Source organism: Schistocerca americana, chromosome 3 (genome assembly GCF_021461395.2).
Source record: "Schistocerca americana isolate TAMUIC-IGC-003095 chromosome 3, iqSchAmer2.1, whole genome shotgun sequence".
NCBI lineage: Eukaryota > Metazoa > Arthropoda > Insecta > Orthoptera > Acrididae > Schistocerca > Schistocerca americana.
In genome coordinates, this window is record NC_060121.1 from 112,802,632 (window position 1) to 112,827,898 (window position 25,267).

The window sequence follows — 25,267 nt, forward strand, 5'->3', positions numbered from 1 at the left end:
CGCCTGCGATGGTGTTCTCAACGACGAACCTGGGTACACGAATGGCAAAACGTCATTTTTTCGGATGAATTCAGGTTCTATTTACAGCATCATGATGGTCGCATCCGTGTTCGGCGACATCGTGGTGAACGCTCATTGGAAGCGTGTATTCGTCATCGCCATACTGGCGTATTACCCAGCGTGATGGTATGGGGTGCCATTGGTTACACGTCTCGGTCACCTCTCGTTCACATTGACGGCACTTTGAACAGTGGACGTTACATTTCAGATGCGTTACGACCCGTGGCTCTACCCTTCATTCGATCCTGTGAAACCCTACATTTCAGCAGAATAATGCACGACCGCATGTTGTAGGTCCTGTACAGGCCTTTCTGTTCGATCGCTGTCCTGGCCAGCACATTTTTGCTTGTTTGGCTTCATATGTTCCTTGAGATGGTTACTGCACTGTAGTGTTCATTCCAAGATCACCAGAAGCTCCGTTATCGAATTAGAAGGCGATTTGTGATAAAGTGTCTCCGAAACCGATTCACAGAGGGATGAAAACTATCGACATCGCGGCCAATGTGGTAGAATGTAATGTCTAAGACGTCCTCATGAAACTTATGAAAGTGCTCGAATTTGAGACTGGACTAGCTTCTTACAACTTCTGCACAAAAGGGGACGTAAATCGCATCGAGAGAGCTGAGCAGCGGTTGACAGAAGCTGCGGAAAAAGACACGCAAGATCGCCATGGCCACGAAGAATGTAGAGGAGGACCTCCTTTTGGTTTTGGAATTTCTGACTAGAGGTACTAAATGAAAAAAAATTGTCATAACTTCTGAACGGTTTGAGTTAGGACGTTCAAACGGCACTGTTGGCCGCGAGGCATGGTGGGAAATTGTATGCGCGTGCGCGACGAGGCCCTCTTTCATTTGGACGGGTCCGTCAGTAAGCGAAATTGGCGCATTTGGGGGAAAAAATGGTTTAAATGGCTCTGAGCACTATGGGTCTTAACTGCTGAGGTCATCAGTCCCCTAGAACTTAGAACTACTTAAACCTAACTAACCTAAGGACATCACACACATCCATGCCCGAGGCAGGATTCAAACCTGCGACCGTACCGTTCGCACGGCTCCAGACTGTAGCGCCTAGAAACGCTCGACCATTCTGGCCGGCCATTTGGGGGACTGGGAATCCGCATTTCGTGATCGAGAAGTCTCTTCACCCTCAACGGCTGACTATGTGGTGCGCAGTGTCCAGTCACGGAATAATCGCTGCGATATTCCTTGATGGCACGGTGACTACCGAGCGGTATATGAAGGTTTCGGAAGATGATTTCGTCCCCACTATCCAAAGTGAGCGGTTAATGCAAGACGGAGCTCGACCCCATCGAAGCTGGAGAGTGTTTGATGTCTTGGAGGAGCACTTTGTGGACCACATTCTGGCATGGGCCTCGATTGGTCGCCATATTCTCCGGATCTGAACACGTGCGACTCCTTTTTGTGGGGCTACATTAAAGACAAGGTGTACACCAATAACCCCAAAATCATTGCTGAGCTGAAGGCAGCCATTCAGGAGGTCATCGACAGTATCGATGTTTCGACACTTCAACGGGTCATGCAGAATTTCGCTATTCGTCTGCGCCATATCGTCACTAATGATGGCAGGCACATCGAACATGTCATAACCTACGTTCGATTGTCTGTAGTGACGTTTACATGTTGAATAAAGTGTTGGCGCGCGCCCTAGTTTGTAACTAATTTACTTTTTTTTCATATAGTTCAATAGTTGTCACGCTGCATGCTTAACTGCGAAAAATGTAACCCAAAACTTTAAACGCGTTTTTTTTTATACGGTAATTCTCAGATTGGCGGGAAACGTACGATTTGATGCTGGCAGTCTAAATTGAACTCTCTATCAACGTAAGTACCAGTTCTTAAGATATCTTCAAAATTCTATTTTCGATCCATGCTTTTGTGTTGATTTTTTGGGCGAAATACATGACATTCATTTCAAAAGGTCGCCATTTTGTTAGGACTCAGTATTTTTCAGTTATTATATGTGCACTGTCAGAAAATATATTGAGAATGACATACAAAACTATTGTGTTGCAGGTCCAGCAGGAGGAACTTCGGAATTTTTGCCGATGACCAATGTTCCGGATCCGTGCAGTCCGGCTACAGAGGCCTCCAATGCGGACACAAAAATGATTTTTAAAGATAAAAATGTAAGAAATAAAATTACTTCATCATATTTAGCATTCATTTTTATTTTACTTGAAAAAAATCACTAAACTCGCCAATTTTTCGTGCGTTCAAAGAGGATTAGGCTCTCGAAGCGAATTCCGGTAGGATTCCCTTAAAGATACAGGGTACTTTTCCGGCTCAATGTTATGTAAAAATCACCACCTATTTCTTTCGGTCACTGTTTATAATGTATATGTTTTACAGATTTTTTGTTGGTATCAGGTAATGCAGCACACTTTCTAAACAATCAGAAGTATTTTGAATATTTTTGGACCTGCTTAGGGTTATTAAAAAAATTACAAAGAAATTGATGCATTTTTTTTCCAAAGTGCTTCCTTAAGTTGAGGTACCATTCAATCCAATGTTATACATTTGAAGCATACCAAATTTTTACCAGATATGCATGACATGATGACAGTTTAATTCCACCTCTTATCTATATTACAAGGATAAAAAAATCACATCTTACATTTAATTTTTATAAATTTTTTCCTAATAAAAATTTCATGTTTTCTATAATTCAGTTGATTCTGCAATGAAGCTATGGACTACCACATAAGTACGGACTACCGCAAGTTACAGAAAAGAATTAGAGCAATGCTTTATAAACTTTAGGAAATATTTGTACCTGAATTCTGAAAAATACAGCGTGTGGGAAAATGGGAATGAACTGTGCTTCAGAACATTCTTGAAGCATAGCCTTCATCCTGCAGCATTTCTTCATCTTCAAGCTTCCTCTTAGCATTCCTTTTAGCACTTATTGCTTCTTTGGTAACTTGAAGAGCGAATCTTTCACCTTCATGTACCCGTTGTCTCTCACACGCAAGCAATTGTATGCCTACATTTCTCAAACCTTCCAATCTTCCTATCACAATATCATTGAAACATATCACTGCATCTAGTACACCAACTTCTAATGTATTTAGTCCTATAAAAACATTCTTGGGTAATCTTTCTCATATGCAATGGTTGAAACTTTCATTTGTATTCTGAATGCCCCTATGAAGACATTTACTAAGCAAAACACTCAGGTCTCTAAAAATTGTTTCATTTCATTCATAACAGGCTTAAGTAGAGAATGCTTATGATGGTATATTTGACCACTTTCTTTTGCTTTTTGGTAACCACACCAAGAATATGCTCCTTTACGGCAAAGTCCGTGAACAGGGTGGTCATCTGTGGACAACTTATGAAAGTAGGTGTCCATACAGCTTTTATCATTGCTGTAACATCATTCAAAGGTGCAGTTTGTCTAACGGCCAGTCCATAATAACTCTGAAGAAGGTCTATTTCAGTTTCTGTCATTCTGCCTGGGTCAAAGAGAGATTTTCCGTTAGATAGCAACTTTCATTTCTCTTCGTAGCTTCCTCAATCGAGCACCCATCCTCTTTTGCACATGTCCACAACACTCCAGTTTTGTTACCAAGGTATCACCATAAACATTGAACTCATTAATTTTACTGAAAGCTTCAGAGTCCCCATCGCCTAGGTACTTCGTATATCTAACGTTAAAAACGGGCACCGACCTCTGAAATATTTTTACAGCTCCATCACACTCCATACCTCCACTGTAACCACCATAATTCTTAGAACACTGATGTTCAGTATGTCCTTCAGTGTTACCAAAACAGGTGTGGCAGTACTCAGAGAAGCACTCAACATCAATAAATTTTCCATTCTGCAGAGAAGTAGCACTTACACCATGCAAGGAACAATGTTCTCGACGTTGCCATATCCCATCAAGTGCAACAGTAATGTCCCTGGTTCCACTAATATTTGCAATTTCTTCTACTGCACGTTTCATAGATGCTTTAGACACAACCGTCAAGGCACCTAAAAATATTTTTATGTATTTACTGAACCTACTGGGAGGAGGAGGAAGGTCCATCAAACCACAAACCAATTGCATGCAGTGCATACATAAACTTCAAATTCACGTCATATGAATTATGCCCAACGTTCGAAGTCATTTTGGAGGTAGATTTATTGCAGGATCTACACAGAACAACTAACTTTGACGCTAAATCTTTCGTGCTACTTTGTTGATCAGTTATTTCCAGACAGCCTACACCATCACATTGTTTACATATCGCCACTTCCTTTATCAAAGAAGATAAGATGCCCACATCAACAACAACAAGTCCACTACAAACAGCGTCATTGTTAACACAAAAGTTTGAATCACCAGGAGGCGTGCCATGTGGGAGTTTCTTCCCTGAAGAACTGATCACAGGTTACATTCAACAGTGTGGCTTGCTTTGTTTGTGAACCTGTTACCACGGAATTTCCTTTTATTGAATTTCTTGATGTGTGGCATAGTTCGTATTTATTGCACACTAAAGGATATGTACTTCCACAAATATATGTAGCACTTGGGCAACAAACATTCAGTAACACGTGAACAAACCGCTTCAGCGAAACAAAAGTAAATACTTGCAAAGATAATATTTTACAGACACTAGAAACCTGTACTGTTACCAACATATACAATGTATCATACGTACAATCATTGGAAACAGAAAGTTGACAGCTCTTTTCGAAATAATACTGATTCTGTAACAGAAATAAAGGGGCATGGCGGCATACATGACTGTAGCTTTAAAATTTGGTATATAGAGGTCATTTTTCGTTTGAAAGCCTATAATATACACATCAATGTAATCAGGAAAGACTATAGAATTTAATAAAGTCATAAAAAGTTTCGATTTTTCCACCATTTATAAGTACCCTGTATCCCAAAAGGGCACGGCCGATTTCCGTAGCAGACCCTTTCCAGCGCGAGATCGCTGGGAAAGGTGTGTACCCTAATGGTCGTTCCTCCCCTATTACTCCGTATTACCTCAAAGAAAACGTTGTAGTGACACACAGACAACACGGATTTAAAAAGCATCGTTCCTGTGAAACACAACTAACTCTTTACTCGCATGAAGTGCCGAGTGCTATTGACAGGAGACTTCAATTTCCGTGTTTCTGGATTTACAGAAGGCTTTTGACACTGTACCACACAAGCGGCTATGGAATATCGTCTGAGTTATATGACTGGATTCGTGATTTCCTGTGAGAGAGGTCGAAGTTCGTAGTAATAGACGCAAAGTCATCAAGTAAAACAGAAGTGATTTCTGGCTTTCCTCAAGGTTGTGTTATAGGCCCTTTGCTGTTTCTTATCTATATAATTGATCTGGGAGACAATCTGAGCAGCCGCAGATGACGCTGTCGTTTATCAGAAGATCAAAACAAATTGCAAAATGATTTAGAAAAGATGTCTGTATGGTGTGGAAATTGTCAGTTGACCCTAAATAACAAAAATTGTGAGGTCATCCACATGAGTGCTAAAAGGAACCCGTTAAACTATGGTTACACGATAAATCTGTCAAATCAAAAGGCCATAAATTCAACTAAATACCTAGGAATTACAATTACAAACAACTTAAACTGGAAAGAACACAAAGAAAATGTTGTGGAGAGGGCTAACCGAAGACTGCGTTGTATCGGCAGGACACTTAGAAAATGTAACAGATCTACTAAGGAGACTGCCTACACTACGCTTGTACGTCCTCTTTTAGAATACTGCTACGCGGTGTGGGCTACTTAGTAGATAGGACTGACGGAGTACATCGAAAAAGTTCAAAGAAGGGCAGCACGTTTTGTACTATCGCGAAATAGGGAAGAGAGTGTCACAGAAATGATACAGGATTTGCGATGGACATCATTAAAACAAAGGCGTTTTTCGTTGCGGCGGAATCTTCCTCGCGAAAATCCAATCACCAGATTTCTCCTCCGAATGCGAAAATATTTGTTGACGCCGACATGGGTAGGGAGAAACGATCACCACTATAAAATAAGAGAAATCAGAGCTCGTACGGAAAGATATACAGGGTGGCCCATTGATCTTGACCAGGCCAAATATCTCTGAAATAAGCGTCAAACGAAGAAACTACAAAGAACGAAACTTGTCTAGCTTGAAGGGGGAAACCAGATGACGCTATGGTTGGCCCGTTAGTTGACGCTGCCATAGATCAAACGGATATCAACTGCGTTTCTTTAAACAGGAACCGCCATTTTTTTATTACATATTCGTGTAGTACGTAAAGAAATATGAATGTTTTAGTTGTACCACTTTTTCGCTTTGTGATAGATGGCACTATAATAGTCACAAACATATGACTCACAATTTTAGACGAACAGCTGGTAACAGGTAGGTTTTTTAAATTAAAATACAGAACGTAGGTACGTTTGAACATTTTATTTCGGTTGTTCCAATGTGATACATGTACTTTGCGAACTTATCATTTCTGATAACGCATGCTGTTACAGCGTGATTACCTGTAAATACCACATTAATGCAATAAATGCTCAAAAACATGTTCGTCAACCTCAATGCATTTGGCAATACGTGTAACGACATTCCTCTCAACAGAGAGTAGTTCGCCTTCTGTATGTTCGCACATGCGTTGACAATGCGCTGTCGCATGTTTTCAGGCGTTGTCGGCGGATCACGATAGCAAATATCCTTCAAGTTTCCCCACAGAAAGAAATCCGGGGACGTCAGATCCGGTGAACGTGCGGGCCATGGTACTGTGCTTCGACGACCAATCCACCTGTCATGAAATATGCTATTCAATACCGATTCAACCGCACGCGAGCTATGTGCCGGACATCCATCACGTTAGAAGTACATCGCCATTCTGTCATGTAGTGAAACATCTTGTAGTAACATCGATAGAACATTACGTAGGAAATCAGCATACATTGCACCATTTAGATTGCCATCGATAAAATGGGGGCGAATTATCCTTCCTCCCATAATGCCGCACCGTACGTTAACCCGCCAAGGTCGTTGATGTTCCCCTTGTCGCAGCCATCGTAGATTTTCCGTTGCCCAATAGTGCATATTATGCCGGTTTACGTTACCGCTGTTGGTGAATGACGCTTCGTCGTTAAACAGCACGCGTGCAAAAAATCTGTCATCGTCCCGTAATTTCTCTTGTGGCCAGTGGCAGAACTGTACACGACGTTCAAAGTCGTCGCCATGCAATTCCAGGTACATAGAAATATGGTACGGGTGCAGTCGATGTTAATGTAGCATTCTCAACACCGACGTTTTTGAGACTCCCGATTCTCGCGCACTGGTGTGTGGATTAGCCGCGACAGCAGCTAAAACATTTACACGAGCATCATCATTTGTTGCAGGTCATGGTTTGACGTTTCACATGTGGCCGAACACGTCCCGTTTCCTTAAATAACGTAACTATCCAGCGAACGGTTCGGACACTTGGATGATGATGTCGTCCAGGATACCGAGCAGCATACATAGCACACGCCCGTTGGGCATTTTGATCACAATAGCCATACATCAACACGATATCGACCTTTTCCGCAATTGGTAAACGGTCCATTTTAACACGGGTAATGCATCACGAAGCAAATACCGCCCGCACTGGCGAAATGTTACGTGATACCACGTACTTATACGTTTGTGACTATTACAGCGCCATCTACCACAAAGCGAAAGAAGTGGTCCAACTAAAACATTCGTGTCTCTTTACTTACTACACGAATATGTAATAAAAAATGGGAGCTTCCTATTTTAAAAAACACAGTTGATACCCTTTTGACCTACGGCAGCGCCATCTAGCGGGCCAACCATAGCGCCATCTGGTTTCCCCCTTCAAGCTAGACGAGTTTCGTTCTTTGTTGTTTTTTCGTTTGATGCTTATTTCGTGAGATGTTTGGGCCGGTCACTATCAATGGAGCACCCTGTAGATGCTCGTTCTTTAAGCGCGCTGTACGAGATTGGAATAATAAAGAATTGTGAAGGTGGTTCGAGAAATACTCACGTGGTTAAAATATTAGGACGCACTACCCGAAAAATCCCGGGAAAAATCGATCCAAAGTTTCTTAGGTGCCTTATAAGTATAAAATTTTGGGCCGTTGCCGACCAGCTGTCTGGCGTAGTTGTTTAGGGCTCGGACTCTTACGTCAGAGGTCTCGGGTTCGATTCCTCCTCTGGCACCTTTTTTTCTTTTGTTTGATTTTCTTTTGTTATTCCACCAATTATTCAGAAAGTTTCCCAAACCTACATTATCTTTAACAAATTAGTTACGTTATTGAATAAAAGTTTTTTTCTTTTTGTCGAACAACACAATTCATGGATGTGGGTTTTCCATTTTTCATTGTAAAGTATATGAGGAGAAACATTGGGTTTTTAATCAGAATATCAAAGTCGATTGGGAAACATTCAATTTTTATACATGTAATAATTATAAACAAGAACCGCAGAGTTAATTATCGTAAAAACAAACAAAGCAATAATTTTTGCGACATCTTGCGCAACATATAAAAGCGGATTTTTTACAGTCACAGTGCATTTGCAATAAATCTGTACAAAAACATGCCCCATTAACATTTACGAAAATGTTTTGAGTTTCTGATAATTTTGAGGCAAACCAGGCATATTGAATCATGTTTCGGAATATTGGTGATGATAGTTGATGGTGAATTATAGAATGAATTTTTACAGAATCTTCCCGGGAATTAATTTCACGATTCTCCTGTAACAGTGCGCTGCAATTTTGCAAGCACTGCAAGAAAAAAAAAAAGAAGTGCCGGAGAAGGAATAGAACCCGAGACTTCTGGCGTAATGGTCCGAGCCCTAAACAACCCCGCGCCGGCTGCAACTAGGCCAGACAGCCGGTCTGAAACGTGCTAACATTTTATACATATAGGGCACCTAAGAAACTTTGGATCGATTTTTCTCGGGATTTTCCTAGTAGTGCGTCCTAATATGTTAACCACGTGAGGTGTTACGGGTCCTCTTTCACCACACAAAATTGCGAACAAATCCCCGACCGCACGGTCGTGCCGTCTCCTCGTTAGATGTGATTTGCAGAGCATCCATGTGGATGTGGTTGCAGCGCGCGCGGCGGTGCGGCCGGTGCAGTTGCCGCAGCTGGGGCGGCGCCTTGTGCAACGGGCAGCGCGCCGAGAAACCAGATCCAGGGGGCTGCCGCCTCCTCCTACACCCCGGTCGCGTTTCGGCGCCGGGTATTTCGGCCGGCCAATGGGGAGCCGGCGCGGGGCTCGCGTCGCCGCGCGGCGCCTCCGCCGCCGCCAGTCGGGCTCCAACCCACCTCCTGGCAGGTCACTCGTGCTCTGTCTGCGGCCGACTCCCCTCATCCTCAAGAGCAGGTGAGTGCCGCTGCCCAGCACGCCCGTACAGTCCACACAGTCAGCGGGGACGCGATAACGTATCACTGCGAACCGTTGAGGTACCTCAACACCGAATTAACGAAAATGTAGTGACAATGAAAAATTTGTTCTGAGGTGGGACGCGAGCTCATATTTCCTGCTCATTGCGAGCCGTCGTCTTAATCATTAGGCTACCTGACAACTCCTCATTCAATGACGTTACATCTTTATCGTTCCATTCATTTCACTTCACACATATTCCTTGCGGGGCGGTAGAACTCCGCCCACCACCGACTCCGTTTCTCGACTGGTACTGATCGCACATATCCCGTGAGAACCTCCAGGTAGCAGTGTTCTTTCTGATATTGTATGTAAAAACACCAGTAACAATGAAAGTTCGACAGTCGACGACCATCTGAAAGAACGCATCCCAGACAACTACCTGCCTCGGGCATGGATGTGTGTGATGTCCTTAGGTTAGTTAGTTTAAGTATTTCTGAGTTCTAGGGGACTGATGACCTCAGAATTTGAGTTCCATAATGCTCAGAGCTATTTTTTTTTAACCAGACAACTACAGTCTATTGTGACAGTGAAAACAATTTAATGCCGACACTCTGACGAGTGAAAGGAAATCTTGGCTAGAACTCTGCACCTCGCCGCTGGAAAAAAAAAAAAACTCCTGCAGCTAAGGGGAATGGGCCCTTAACTATAGCTGTGTTTTCGTCTCGTTCCTTAAAAAGTTGATTTGACATCAATCAGAAAACGTATTTGTGCTGTATGAGCCATCTTACGATGGCTCTGTGCGGTTTCCTGAACGTTAGCAGTAAAGGTAAGTCTTGTAAATCCACTGTACAGAATCGCGCGCCTAGAAACTACTGCACGAATGAGAACTGAATCGTGCTGTTAAAACGCACAAATTATACGCATGAGCCAGTGTTGATAGGTATTCATACGCTACTGTGCAGTCGCTTCTATTCAGCCAAGACGTCGAATAGTACAGTGTTGAATGACTTCAAATCCTAATAGTGGCCCACACCGTAAAATTTCCTTCTCAAAGACGACGTTGTTCTCCTTAGTTCAAATGTTTCAAATGGCTCTGAGCACTGTGGGACAACATCTGAGGTCATCAGTCCCCTAGAACTACTCAAACCTAACTAACCTGCGACCGTAGCGGTCGCGCGGTTCCAGACTGAAGCGCCTAGATCCGCTCCGCCACACCGGGCGGCGTTCTTCTTAGTGCCTGATACTGTCGTAAGATGCTCACCAAGACATCAGGTACTGTTAGTAATATAAAATCTTTCTGCCTTGCTCGAAAAGTATTTTTGTTTATATATGAGCAGTTCAAATGGTTCAAATGGCTCTGTGCACTATGGGACTCAACTGCTGTGGTCATTAGTCCCCTAGAACTTAGAACTACTTAAACCTAACTAACCTACGGATATCACACACATCCATGCCCGAGGCAGGATTCGAACCTGCGACCGTAGCAGTCGCACGGTTCCGGACTGCGCGCCTAGAACCGCGAGACCACCGTGGTCGGCTATGAGCAGTTCCAATGGCTCACACACTACCATCATCAGATGTAAAATACTTGACTACAAACCGCGTGTCAGTGTCATAAGAAGCATACGAATTGAGTCTGTCGCTTATAATAGTGCAGTTCATACTGACGTGCTCTTCGCAACCACGCATTATATATCTGGTGGTTGTTAATAAGGCATTGAAACCAGACATATGTTAACAAAAGTATGTTGCGAGCTGGACACGACATTTTTGTATCACTAAAAGTATTAAAATCGCTACAATCCACTGTCGATGCTACCATTTGAGATATACTTGTTGACTGAAAAATTCCGGAAGAAATATTTCAGGGCAGCATATAGCTAAAACCATGACATTTACTAGTGAAATAAGCCAACGAATCGTTTCAGCGACGTGCGAAAAATGGGGTTTTCTTCCCAGCTTATAGCCTGATACACATAGTATTAGCCTCTAGCTCATCTTCACATTTCTTTTATTTTCAAAACGATACGAAGCGTTAAATGTGTTACTTTACTTAATGATGCACCAAAACTTTAAAACGCATTCTCTGTTTCGTGTATGACAAGCAAATATTTCATTCTGTTGTACGACTATAAATTTTTCGAAGGAATTTTCAGTGGTGGAAAGCAGTGTTCACTGAAGACGTCTCTATTGCTCGATTTCCCTCACACGGTTTCTCGAAGACTCGTGCAAAACACAACGGAAGGACTAAAATACTAGTTTCTTTCCGGATAGTGATTACGACAAGGTTTAAAGAGCTGATGTCGCAAAATCCAACTTCCCGTCTTACAATAGTAAGCTCAGTTGCCTGAAACTAAAGAACACTGCGGAAATATAGTTTTACTACACTTGGTCTTAATTTTGCACCGAATTCACACAAGAGTTTTCTTGCTATGAATGTCATATGGTCCAACGAAAATATTTACTTTCTGGGCTGCGAGTAAGCAACAATCGGTTCTGCAGCCTCGCCACGGTTAAGATTAGTTATGAGTGTATTCTGTGCCGGTGTGTTGTGCCAACATGTGTGTGAAAAGAGATAGAGGGCTATGGTTTTTCCTTATAAGCGTAGCTGTTGGTCGCCGTAGCAGTCCATTAGGCGGTAGTGATGATGGCAGCCGAGTATTTCTAGATACAGGCTTGTCACATGTTGCACACCTTTGCACATAACTTCCGTATACTTCTTTACCGCTGTGAATTGCGACGGATTTCGTAACTGACCGTTTCCTGCTGCAAGTCCAATACGTACATGTCTTTCTTTGAAACGGTTACGTATATGCGGATCTTTTTCTTTGACTGTCTCAAACATATTTGTGGACGTTTGACGAGGTACTAACAAGCAGAACACATTGATGCTGCTTTACCTATAACCTATGGTTCTCTCTGTACAATCAGCATTTGTTACTGGTTTTTCTCTTCAGATGCCGTTGGTAGTAGACAGATAACGAGTTGTCATTGAGATAACGCCAGCTTTGTTGTGCTTTCAGTTTGCCGTAAAGAACAAAGATCTTGTGTCCACTGCAGAGAGAAAGCGACCTGCAGAGGAGGAGGAGGATATTAGTGTTTAACGTCCCGTCGACAACGAGGTCATTAGAGACGGAGCGCAAGCTCGTGTTAGGGAAGGATGGGGACGGAAATAGGCAGTGCCCTTTCAAAGGAACCATCCCGGCATTTGCCTGAAGCGATTTAGGGAAATCACGGAAAACCTAAATCAGGATGGCCGGAGACGGGATTGAACCGTCGTCCTCCCGAATGCGAGTCCAGTGTGCTAACCACTGCGCCACCTCGCTCGGTCGACCTGCAGAGAGTCATCGCCGAATACCGCAGTGGTGCTTCAAAAATTCAAATCTCATCAGAGCATCGTCGTTCTAGGTAGTTATTTTCTTTCACATGGACCGTAATATGTGCTCAGATGGCTGAGTGGTACAGAGCTGCTCGATAAAGGCAACAGTCAGCATCAAATGCTGATCAGATGCACGCGCTTAATCATATCAGGGTAGGCTCCACCGAAGCGAACAGCCTCCTCTCAAACGTCCACTCTTGTGTTGGTTTCGCTAATTACTCATGTTTGTAGAAAAAAGATTCTCCGACAATGAAGAGGGACGAACCATTTGGGCGATTATCTGATGAGAGATGACAGCTAAATCACCTTCTCTAACGAACTCGTTACAAAAGCAACGTACATTTTAAATGCGGTCTTCTGTTCTCAAGCACTAGCATTATACTGTTCCTAACAATATGTTACAGTACAAAGGAAATGAGCATGGTAAAATTCGCTGAAGAAAAAAGAAACAAAGTGGCTTTCTTCCACCATCGAAATGTCTGCTGTTGATTACAGAAGATCTACATCCACATCTTCTTCCATACTCTGTACACCACTGTGAATTACGTGGCAGAAGGTACCTCACATTTTGTCCCCAGTACGTTGTCCTCGATGGTGAGTGTTCATCGGAGGTGAGGGTATCATCTGGAGTGCCCCAGGGAAGTGTGGCAGGTCCGCTGTTGTTTTCTATCTACATAAATGATCTTTTGGATAGGGTGGATAGCAATGTGCGGCTGTTTGCTGATGATGCTGTGGTGCACGGGAAGGTGTTGTCGTTGAGTGACTGTGGGAGGATACAAGATGACGTGGACAGGATTTGTGATTGGTGTAAAGAATGGCAGCTAACTCTAAATATAGATAAATGCAAATTCACGCAGATGAATAGGAAAAAGAATCCCGTAACGTTTGAATACTCCATTAGTAGTGTAGCGCTTGACACAGCCACGTCGATTAAATATTTGGGCGTAGCATTGCAGAGCGATATGAAGTGGGACAAGCATGTAATGGCAGTTGTGGGGAAGGCGGATAGTCGTCTTCGGTTCATTGGTAGAATTCTGGGAAGATGTGGTTCATCTGAAAAGGAGACCGCTTATAGAACGCTGGTGCGACCTATTCTTGAGTACTGCTCGAGCGTTTGGGATCCCTATCAGGTCGGATTGAGGGAGGACATAGAAGCAATTCAGAGGCGGGCTGCTAGATTTGTTACTGGTAGGTTCGATCATCACGCGAGTGTTATAGAAATGCTTCAGGAACTAGGGTGGGAGTCTCTGGAGGAAAGGAGGCGTTCTTTTCGTGAATCGCTACTGAGGAAATTTAGAGAACCAGCATTTGAGGCTGACTGCAGTACAATTTTGCTGCCGCCAACTTATATATCGCGGAAAGAGCGCAAAGATAAGATAAGAGAGATTAGGGCTCGTACATAGACATAGAGGGCCATAGACACGGGTTCACAGGTAGATGCCGTGTTTCTAGACTTCCGCAAGGCGTTCGATACAGTTTCCCACAGTTGTTTAATGAACAAAGTAAGAGCGTGTGGACCATCAGACCAATTGTGTGATTGGATTGAAGAGTTCCAAACTAACAGAACGCAGCATGTCATTCTCAATGGAGAGAAGTCTTCCGAAGTAAGAGTGATTTCAGGTGTGCTGCAGGGGAGTGTCATAGGACCGTTGCTATTCACAATATACATAAATGACCTTGTGGATGACATCGGAAGTTCAATGAGACTTTTTGCGGATGATGCTGTTGTATATCTAGAGGTTTTAACAATGGAAAATTGTACTGAAATGCAGGAGGATCTGCAGCGAATTGACGCATGGTGCAGGGAATGGCAATTGAATCTCAATGTAGACAAGTGTAATGTGCTGCGAATACATAGAAAGAAAGATGCCATATCATTTAGCTACAATATAGCAGGTCAGCAACTGGAAGCAGTTAATTCCAATAAATTATCTGGGAGTACGCATTAGGAGTGATTTAAAATGGAATGATCATATAAAGTTAATCGTCGGTAAAGCAGATGCCAGACTGAGATTCATTGGAAGAATCCTAAGGAAACGCAATCCTAAAACAAAGAAGGTAGGTTACAGTACACTTGTTGGCCCACTGCTTGAATACTGCTCAGCAGTGTGGGATCCATACCAGATAGGGTTGATAGAAGAGATAGAGAAGATCCAACGGAGAGCAGCTCGCTTCGTTACAGGATCATTTAGTAATCGCGAAAGCGTTACGGAGATGATAGATAAACTCCAGTGGAAGACTGCAGGAGAGACGCTCAGTAGCTCGGTACGAGCTTTTGTTGAAGTTTCGAGAACATACCTTCACCGAGGAGTCAATCAGTATATTGCTCCCTCCTACGTATATCTTGCGAAAAGACCATGAGGATAAAATCAGAGAGATTAGAGCCCACACAGAGGCATACCGACAATCCTTCTGTCCACGAACAATACGAGACTGGAATAGAAGGGAGAACCGATAGAGGTACTCAAGATACCCTCCGCCACACACCGTCAGGTGGCTTGCGGAGTACAGAGGCATATAGGCAGTCATTTTTCCCTCGTTCTGTTTGGGAGTGGAACAGGGAGAGAAGATGCTAGTTGTGGTACGAGGTACCCTCCGCCACGCACCGTATGGTGGATTGCGGAGTATGGATGTAGATGTAGATGTAGATGTCACATGTATGAAGCGCACGAAGGTTGTCGCGGTATACGTAGCGTCTGCCAGTTCACATTTTTGGTGAATCCGTGGGGCATGCTGCCGCTGTTCAAACTGACGTGTCACCATTCGTGCTGCTCTCTTTTGTATAAGCCCAATAACCCCTGTCGGATCTGTTTCTTACCGGTCTCACACAAGCGGACAAAATTCCAGCATGTATCGCACGAGTGTTTTGTAAGTAATCTCCTTTGTGGACTGCGTTTTCGCTGTATCCTGTCAAGCTGTGAGCCTGCTTCACCTACGAATGAGGCTATGTGACCAGTTCGTTTCATATCGCCACAAATTGACAGATGGAAGTATTTGTATGGGCTGACTGATTCGAATGGTGCAGTTCCCGTGCCAGCTTCGAAATCTTATTAAGGTCTGAATGGATTTTGCGCAGATTTGTCCTGATAATACTTCATTATAGATAACTGCACCATCTGCATAAAAGGGGAGGTATTAGTATTGTCTGCCATGTCGGTGGTACGCGACACGAGCAGCAGGGGTGCCGACACGCTTCCCGCGGGCCGCGGGCGCTCCTCGAACTGCCTCCACATCTGTCGATGACTCCCCGCCCGAGGTCGGCTATCGCGGGTTGGGTTGGCCACCTCCGGCGCCCGCTGGCTGTCCGACGCGCAGCCTGGACGGCGCGCCGTGCCGATTGCTAAAGTTAGCGCCAACAGAAATATATCGCGGCCGCGAGTCAAAAATGGCGGCCGGCCGCGCCTGCGGCTGGAGAACGGGGGAAGGGAGGCGGTGACGATCGTCGCCCGCCGCCCACCGCCCACGCACAACCGCTGGAGACACCCCCGCCGCCGCCCCGCGTAACAAGCCGGCTCCAGGCCGACTGCGAGGAACCAAACTTCTGGCCACAGCATGTGGCCGCTGCGGAAGCGCCGTTGACTTTGAGTCCAGAGACACTTCGTCACGCGGACTTCTCTCTCGTTTGAAGATTAGTTTCTTATAGTTATATGTTTTGACGGAGTCATTATGGCCTTATCACTTTAGGACATGGTGTAAAAAAGATCTGAGGATGGTCATTACGGACTGAAACCGGTCATCGTCTAGAGAATTCATATTGTGATCAAAGACTGGAATAAAAAACATTTGACAGTATAGGATCACTGTTTGTATACGCGACCATGTCGCAGTTGGTGAGATTAGTTTCTTCTTCCTCTTATTCTTCTTTCGTATTCATATCTTACGACAGGTATCGGCTGCATGCTCTCCACTTTCGTCTGCCCTGTGCCTGTTCCCTAACCTGCCGATAACTTGGTCCATTTAGAGCAGTATTTAACATTACTAGCCTTCTTCTTCCCCCTGCATTCTCTTCTTCGCAATCTTTCCATTAACGACTCTTCCTTCGCAATGTGTATGCCAGTCATGACGATTTCCTCATTATAATCATTGCAAAAAAAAATGGTTCAAATGGCTCTGAGCACAATGGGACTTAACATCTGAGGTCATCAGTCCCCTAGAACTTAGAACTACTTAAACCTAACTAACCTAAGGACATCACACACATTCATGCCCGAGGCACGATTCGAACCTGCGACCGTAGCCGTCGCGCGGTTCCAGACTGAGGCGCCTAGAACCGCTCGGCCACACCGGCCGGCCTATAACCATTCCAATAGTTTCGTTTCCTCTCATATTCTTAGAAGTACTCCTCATCCGCTATTCTGTCAGCCAGCTCCAGTTTCAGCACGTTTCTTCACAAACACATTTCAAAACGATCCAGGCCTTTCCTAATTTTGGAAGTCAGTCATGTAGAAATGTCTAAACGATAAAACCTCCTATATTTAACCATTCTTCTATTTAGGCTGTAAAGCCATTCTCAAGTGATTCATTATCGTCCTATGGCACTTAACTCACATTCGAGGGCGCCCATACCCGAGGAAGGGAAGAAATATAGTGTAACTTTTTTTTCTTTTTTTTTTTTTTTTACATGGCTGCACGTTCAGAGACCGTGAATAGTTACAATTGAAAGAGAAACAGCCCTCGGTCACTATATTTTTAACAAATTAACTTGGTTTCAACACTTCTAGGAGTGTCTTCTTCAGAATTTAAAACAAGGAATGATCTATATTCTATAACATGGTCACAGAATAATGACTAAAAACGTATGATAGGATATAAGTACGGAATCATCATAAAAGACTGACAGTACTTATATTTCATTTACAAAATAATAAATATGCCAGAAGGGTATTAGTCACAAAGCTATTTAAGAAAAAGAAAGCTGTGATGGCGAGCCACTAAGGGCTGCTCGTTACTTGCGTGGTGCAGGTTGCAAAACGGCCTCATGCCCTTTTGGCATATTTATTATTTTATAAATGACATATAAGTATTGTCAGTCTTTTACGATGATTCCGTACTTATCCCCTATCATACGTTTTTACTCATTATTCTGGGACCATGTTATAGAATATAGATCATTCTTTGTTTTAAATTCTGGAGAAGACACTCCTAGCAGTGTTGAAACCAGGTTAATTTGTTAAAAATGTAGTGACCGAGGGCTGTTTCTCTTTCAATTGGAAATATAGTGTAGTAAGTATTGCACACGCTTTCAACTGGGTCGGAACTCGAACTTTTTTGTGGCTACTTACAAGTCCCCATGCGTTTTGCTGTGTATTAGAAATACACCATAGCCCCATGTCTAGGAACTCTCCTCCTCGCCCCCCCCCCCCCCCCCCCACCCTACAAACTATCTTATAGGCGCCCTTGGCCACACTGCATGCCACAGCAAATGCCACAAGCATTGCATATGATCTTCTTGAACTCTACTACGATGTACAATGTGACTCCTCAGTACCCTATGACAATAATGAATCACTTGAAAACGGCTGCAGACCCAGAATTACAATACTCTCCAAGAGGAGACCAAACAACAGTCAGATACAGAAAGTTTTGTCATTTTTACTGTCAAATATCGTCCCTCTTGTGTTTTGCCGGCCGGTGTGTCCGAGCGGTTCTAGGCGCTTCAGTCTGGAACCAATCGACCGCTATGGTCGCAGGTTCGAATCCTGCCTCGGGCATGGATGTGTGTGATGTCCTTAGGTTACTTACGTTTAAGTAGCTCTAAGTTCTATGGGACTGATGACCTCAGATGTTAAGTCCCATAGCGCTCAGAGCCATTTGAACCATTTCTTGCGTTTTGACTGTCCATGATTCGCTGCCGTACGATATTGCACTCCAGACAGAACATTTCGCGAATCTCTTCCTTATTTTCATGGGAACTATTGTTGCTGTCAACATGCTTATCACCTTTTCAAATGCTGTTTTACTCATAGACATTCAATTTCTTATTTCCTCCACATAGCTTCCATTTTCTACCGCCAAACTTTCTAAGTTTCTAAAACACTCTACTTGTTTTTGGGGTCGTTCCTACGAATGACATTTTGACGGGACCTTCATGCCTGATGATTCTGATCATTCTTCCCACAATTACAAACCTCTCCATCATAAATTGATAAATTGTACCTCTGCCTCTGATTCAGCCAATACTGCTTGATCATCTCCATACCAAATTGTCTTGATCCTTTTTCGATGCGGACACAGATGAGACTCGTGTTAGAAGAGGAGTTAAACAACGACGTTGTTTACCATCAACGCTTTCCAATATTTCTGCTGAGAAACTAACGGATAAGTTATTATAAACGGCAGAGGTATCATAGTAGGACGAACTTAAGCATCGGCCATATATTCTGTCTGTTTCTCATCCTTAAAAGATAGTACTCCTGCCGTCCCGCAATTAGCTCGGTACCGTGCCACCACTTTTGTGAACTACCGGTGTTTCTCGTCTCGCCCCAGGTTTGGTTCAAATGGTTCAAATGGCTCTGAGCACTATGGGACTCAACTGCTGAGGTCATTAGTCCCCTAGAACTTAGAACTAGTTAAACCTAACTAACCTAAGGACATCACAAACATCCATGCCCGAGGCAGGATTCGAACCTGCGACCGTAGCGGTCTTGCGGTTCCAGACTGCAGCGCCTTTAACCGCACGGCCACTTCGGCCGGCTCGCCCCAGGTTTCCACATCGCATTTTTTCCGCTGTAGATGCTAGAATTTTCAGCCCGGTCCCGTTTTGCGACACGCGTGCAAACTTTTTCTGGCTATGGCGTAGGGTTTTGTGTTACACCACACCTATCCATAACAACATAGATCTTTCGTCGTAATTTCAGTTATATTTACGTTTCTAGGTACGTCTACAGTTTTTACACTATATGCTCAAAGGGAGGGAAGAATGCAATACTAGAATTTAGCGTCTCATTGAGAAGGGGCTCATTCGAGCTAAGGCACAAGTTAAGTTGGACAGAGACGCTTCAGGCGCCAGCGGTGGTGATCCTCAAGCAATTTCCTCCAGCTGTTTCTGTAAAACTTACAAGAAACCTAGATTAGGACAGCTGGAAGGCGGATGGTTTGACACCCTCTCCCCACAACGTCTCACCCAGTTCGCTACTTTTATTTTCCCTTCAATAGTCATCTTTATTGCTGTAAGATCTCACTGGGAGGATACGTCCCATCACGCCACGCAGACTAAAACTTTTCCGTCTCGCCGGCAGCTTGGCACCTTTCGTTTTTCCACGTGTTATCCATCCAAAACATGTTTCGGTATATTTCAAACTCTTCTTCCATTTTTGTCATTGTTGTTTATTGTGCTAAAAATACGTTTCCATTTTTTCCAAATATCCATCTATTTCTATTGTATATATGTTAGTTATGAGGATCTTTTTGGATATCTATACTAAGGTTTATTTTCTTTGCTTATAACTGACGTTATCACAGCATTCTGATCGAAAATATTTGCGTATTGAATAATGTAGAGAATCGTACAGACCAGGATGGACCTATTGACAATAGAAGCCACATCTTCACGATACTAAGACACTGTACCGACTTTAGAGACCATGAACGGAACTAACTGTCGTTCCTCGAGGTTGCGATAAGTCGTTGTCAGTAGATGCGCCCTAGAAGGAATATTACGTCTGCGACCGAAATTTGGTTGCCTTCTCTTCGGGACTGAAATTCCCTCCAGGTCACCCGAGTTTATGTTTATACAGTTTTCATAAGCCGTTCAGCGTGAATGCAGGGAGAGTTCGTGAAAATAAGACCACAATCCATTCCCGTGTCTATTCTTGTCCAAGAGACGTCGATATCATCTGGAAGCCGGATTTTGTTATTCCTTCCACCGTTCTTATCGTTTCCTCCTCTAGTTTCTTCATTCTGAAGAAGCGTGCAACAGTTATAACCTGCACGGCGTAAGAGTAACAGAGCTTCCTCGAGAAAGCATATTAGCGCGAGATGATACCCACAAGTGGATCGCATATAGTAGTGACTGAAAAGGAGAAACTGCAGATCAAGTGAGCAAAAGAAAGTCTTGCATTAGCAGCAGCATCATCATATTGTACTCATAAGATTCTAGTTTTTTTTCGTTTTGTGAAGTTTTCTGGGCATTTAAAGCCTTATCAAGATCTTTTTATCTCTCGAAGAACTGTGCCACGTAACAGCACTTACTCTGATAGCTTTTCGCGTAACTTCTCCAATACAAGGTATACACCAAGATATACCTAGGTACTGTTGCATACTCCAAGGTATACGTCAGTACTGTGCGTTTGCTGATCCGTGTTAGCTAGTCTCGTATCACAACTGCAGGTTGATAAGTGCTTTCTTTCCAGCGAATAAGAATATATAACCTCGAATATTATAAATGAGCGTCCAGTAACTTATCAAAACTCATGGGAAACTAAATTTGTATTCAAAATATCCAATGGTGTACTGCCGGTCTGCAGTGTCCAACGGGCACAATATTTTCAGCGATCATACATGTCGCCATCATCACCCCTCAAACAACACTGGTATAATAGTTTACTGTACCTGAGTTGCTTGAAGTTTCGACAGTGGATATTCCCCAATACATGTGCTTCCAAAATGACATTATCATGTTTCCACCTCGTTTTTATAGTTTGCCAAGAGAGGCACTCCTGTGGTAAAACATTGGACTTGTCGGGACGGTTGTTCATCCTGATTAAGGTTTCCTGTGGTTTCCCTAAACCGTTTATGGTGAATGCCAGGATGATTCTTGACAACAGCACACCCAATTTCCTTCACCATTCTTCATCAAGCAGAGCTAGTGCTCCCTGTCTAACGTGGCGTTAAACCCTAATCTTCCTTCCTTCCGTATAGTTTTGTACAGCTATGTATATATTCCAAAACACACCATACAGTGCATGGTCAAGGCTACTTTCCACTAGTATTAGCCACTTCACGTAACATTCGCGAAAAGAGGGAGGGTAAAAAAAACCGTATACAAGCTTCGGCAAGTGCGCCAGTCTCTCTTGTATCATGATCCCAACATATGATAGAATCATTAAATGCCATAATCTCTCTTATGTCATGATCCTGAAATACGACAGAACCAGAAAAATTATTGAACATTCTTCCTCGTGCACCGATTCTCTAAATTAGGCAACATTGTATAACGAGAACAACGTCGCGTTTCTTCCAGAGATGCTGATCTAAATTTCCTAGGTGCCTCTGATAGACGTTCTGTGTCTTTCGCCGAGCTGTTACGATCCGAGTAGGGCATTCTGAGTTCATTCAAATACTCCAAATACTGGGACAGCGCTTCAGAATAAATCGCACGAACTTCTTCCGTGCTGTTACCCTAACGGAAGCGCTACACTTTGCCAGAATTCTCCCAACAATCTGTCTTACATTAGCTATTCCTGCTATTACTTTTTTGTCCTCGTTTCATTTCATATCACTTCATAGTAACACCCCAAAGATACCACAATAAATATCTGGAACAGTAGAAATATCATGTAGGTTCTGTTATATTTTCTAGGATCTCTCGATCTAGTGCCTCTGTTATCATTCTCATATGTCTCCTCAGAGTGATGTTTCCTTTGAAACTTGTAAATTACGACATAATTATGGTTCTAATTCTGCTTGCAATTCAAGAAACATCTAACGTATACAATATTTCCCAGACAATATTATCAACTTTTCTTAAGCAGGTTCTACAATGAGATCTTTACAGATGAAACATAAGACAATTTTTGTGAGTTTTAAGACAGCGGAAATCCAATTTATTGATATACACTCCTGGAAATTGAAATAAGAACACCGTGAATTCATTGTCCCAGGAAGGGGAAACTTTATTGACACATTCCTGGGGTCAGATACATCACATGATCACACTGACAGAACCAAAGGCACATAGACACAGGCAACAGAGCATGCACAATGTCGGCACTAGTACAGTGTATATCCACCTTTCGCAGCAATGCAGGCTGCTATTCTCCCATGGAGACGATCGTAGAGATGCTGGATGTAGTCCTGTGAAACGGCTTGCCATGCCATTTCCACCTAGCGCCTCAGTTGGACCAGCGTTCGTGCTGGACGTGCAGACCGCGTGAGACGACGCTTCATCCAGTCCCAAACATGCTCAATGGGGGACAGATCCGGAGATCTTGCTGGCCAGGGTAGTTGACTTACACCTTCTAGAGCACGTTGGGTGGCACGGGATACATGCGGACGTGCATTGTCCTGTTGGAACAGCAAGTTCCCTTGCCGGTCTAGGAATGGTAGAACGATGGGTTCGATGACGGTTTGGATGTACCGTGCACTATTCAGTGTCCCCTCGACGATCACCAGTGGTGTACGGCCAGTGTAGGAGATCGCTCCCCACACCATGATGCCGGGTGTTGGCCCTGTGTGCCTCGGTCGTATGCAGTCCTGATTGTGGCGCTCACCTGCACGGCGCCAAACACGCATACGACCATCATTGGCACCAAGGCAGAAGCGACTCTCATCGCTGAAGACGACACGTCTCCATTCGTCCCTCCATTCACGCCTGTCGCGACACCACTGGAGGCGGGCTGCACGATGTTGGGGCGTGAGCGGAAGACGGCCTAACGGTGTGCGGGACCGTAGCCCAGCTTCATGGAGACGGTTGCGAATGGTCCTCGCCGATACCCCAGGAGCAACAGTGTCCCTAATTTGCTGGGAAGTGGCGGTGCGGTCCCCTACGGCACTGCGTAGGATCCTACGGTCTTGGCGTGCATCCGTGCGTCGCTGAGGTCCGGTCCCAGGTCGACGGGCACGTGCACCTTCCGCCGACCACTGGCGACAACATCGACGTACTGTGGAGACCTCACGCCCCACGTGTTGAGCAATTCGGCGGTACGTCCACCCGTCCTCCCGCATGCCCACTATACGCCCTCGCTCAAAGTCCGTCAACTGCACATACGGTTCACGTCCACGCTGTCGCGGCATGCTACCAGTGTTAAAGACTGCGATGGAGCTCCGTATGCCACGGCAAACTGGCTGACACTGACGGCGGCGGTGCACAAATGCTGCGCAGCTAGCGCCATTCGACGGCCAACACCGCGGTTCCTGGTGTGTCCGCTGTGCCGTGCGTGTGATCATTGCTTGTACAGCCCTCTCGCAGTGTTCGGAGCAAGTATGGTGGGTCTGACACACCGGTGTGAATGTGTTCTTTTTTCCATTTCCAGGAGTGTATTACGGTCCACGGTTCAGATACTTGCTACAGAAAACAGGGCGCTTGCATACATGCAGCGATAGTTGTGTGCTTCAGTGCATTTAACAAATTCTAAGAAACCTATCACGGAAGTTAATCTTCACATCTTGCACTTATGGACCTGAAAATTGGTGCATACTTGAACTGACTCTAATAATATATGACACACCAAAGTTTGATAAAGCGTTTCAAAAGTGCTGTTGTGATTATCGGTTTAGGCATGCGTGTTGTCTTTCAATGTGGAACGAAGAACGTACTATGGAGCTCTGTTTCAGTTTGGGAAAACTTAGTAAATTTCTTGTTCTACTTTCCGTCAGAGAAATCTCAGATAATGTCAAATACTGTTCCGCATCCACCTGTTCGGGAGAACACGCCTAGGTCATGATTAATAAAAGTACCGCAGGATTAATCTGGCTACTACTGAGCGCAAAGCTTGCCAACGAAAACGCAGTCTACTTTTTCATGACTGATCTGACGTACATTCAGAGCACGGGAAGACCATTCTGCCAATTCCATCTGACCCTTATTACTACATTCCATTGCGTTCAATTAAAAAACTCTGTCTCCATACACACGATTCTCCGATATTGTGTTCGTGTCATGCCAGCCTCTGAATGGCGATTCCACTGTATGACTAATCGAGAGAATGACGACCATTCGCCTATGAGGCGCTGACATCGAGTGAAAGCGTTTAATGTATTCGACCTTACTCAGACGATGACAGAAAATGGTCCAAGCAGCGCATTACCGTGCGCTGAGATATGCAGACATAGTGAAGCACCAATATTTCACTTTTTTTTCAGTGTAATACTTTTTGAAGGATCCGTGACTCAACGTTATTCATGCAAGAATGTCGCACATTTGGTCTATCCGGTACCACCCAAAGACCACATGCCAGGCCAATATCCTCCAAGAAAGAATTAGCTTAACAGACTCGTGAATATACGAATACACTTACCAAAACTCGCTATAAACGCAGTGAAATCGTTCTTCTTAAAATTTTAAGGCATGTCCCTTGATTCCGCCTAAAAATGCGTGATGTTGCTGTGGCGTTCAGTCCCGAGATTTCTCTAATGCAACACTCCACACTGGTCTATCCTGCGCAAGAGTTGGTCTCCCTCTACATGTATTACCTGCTCCCCCTCCCTGCATTGTCAAATATACCAATCCTCGATGACTCTGGACGTGTCCTATAATCCTATCCCTTCTTTTACTGACCTTACGCCTTTTCTCCCCATCTTCGACTCAGCACCT

General features: G+C 44.0%; 2 protein-coding genes across 5 annotated transcripts in view; both read left to right on the top strand.

The window, feature by feature from the left end:
* Positions 1-16,299, top strand: part of LOC124605903 (translation initiation factor IF-2-like) — a 45,361-nt gene extending 29,062 nt beyond the window's left edge. The window contains exons 3-4 of the mRNA XM_047137850.1: positions 9,140-9,413; positions 16,111-16,299. Coding sequence (XP_046993806.1) covers positions 9,140-9,413; positions 16,111-16,299 — 463 coding nt within the window. The remainder of the gene's footprint in view (positions 1-9,139; positions 9,414-16,110) is intronic.
* Positions 9,297-25,267, top strand: part of LOC124607208 (troponin I 3-like) — a 129,404-nt gene continuing 113,433 nt past the window's right edge. Inside the window, exon 1 of one of the 4 annotated variants that reach the window (XM_047139475.1) lies at positions 9,297-9,413. The gene's annotated coding sequence lies outside the window, so the exon portion shown is untranslated. The remainder of the gene's footprint in view (positions 9,414-25,267) is intronic. The other 3 variants (XM_047139473.1, XM_047139474.1, XM_047139472.1) reach the window with 3 other exon arrangements.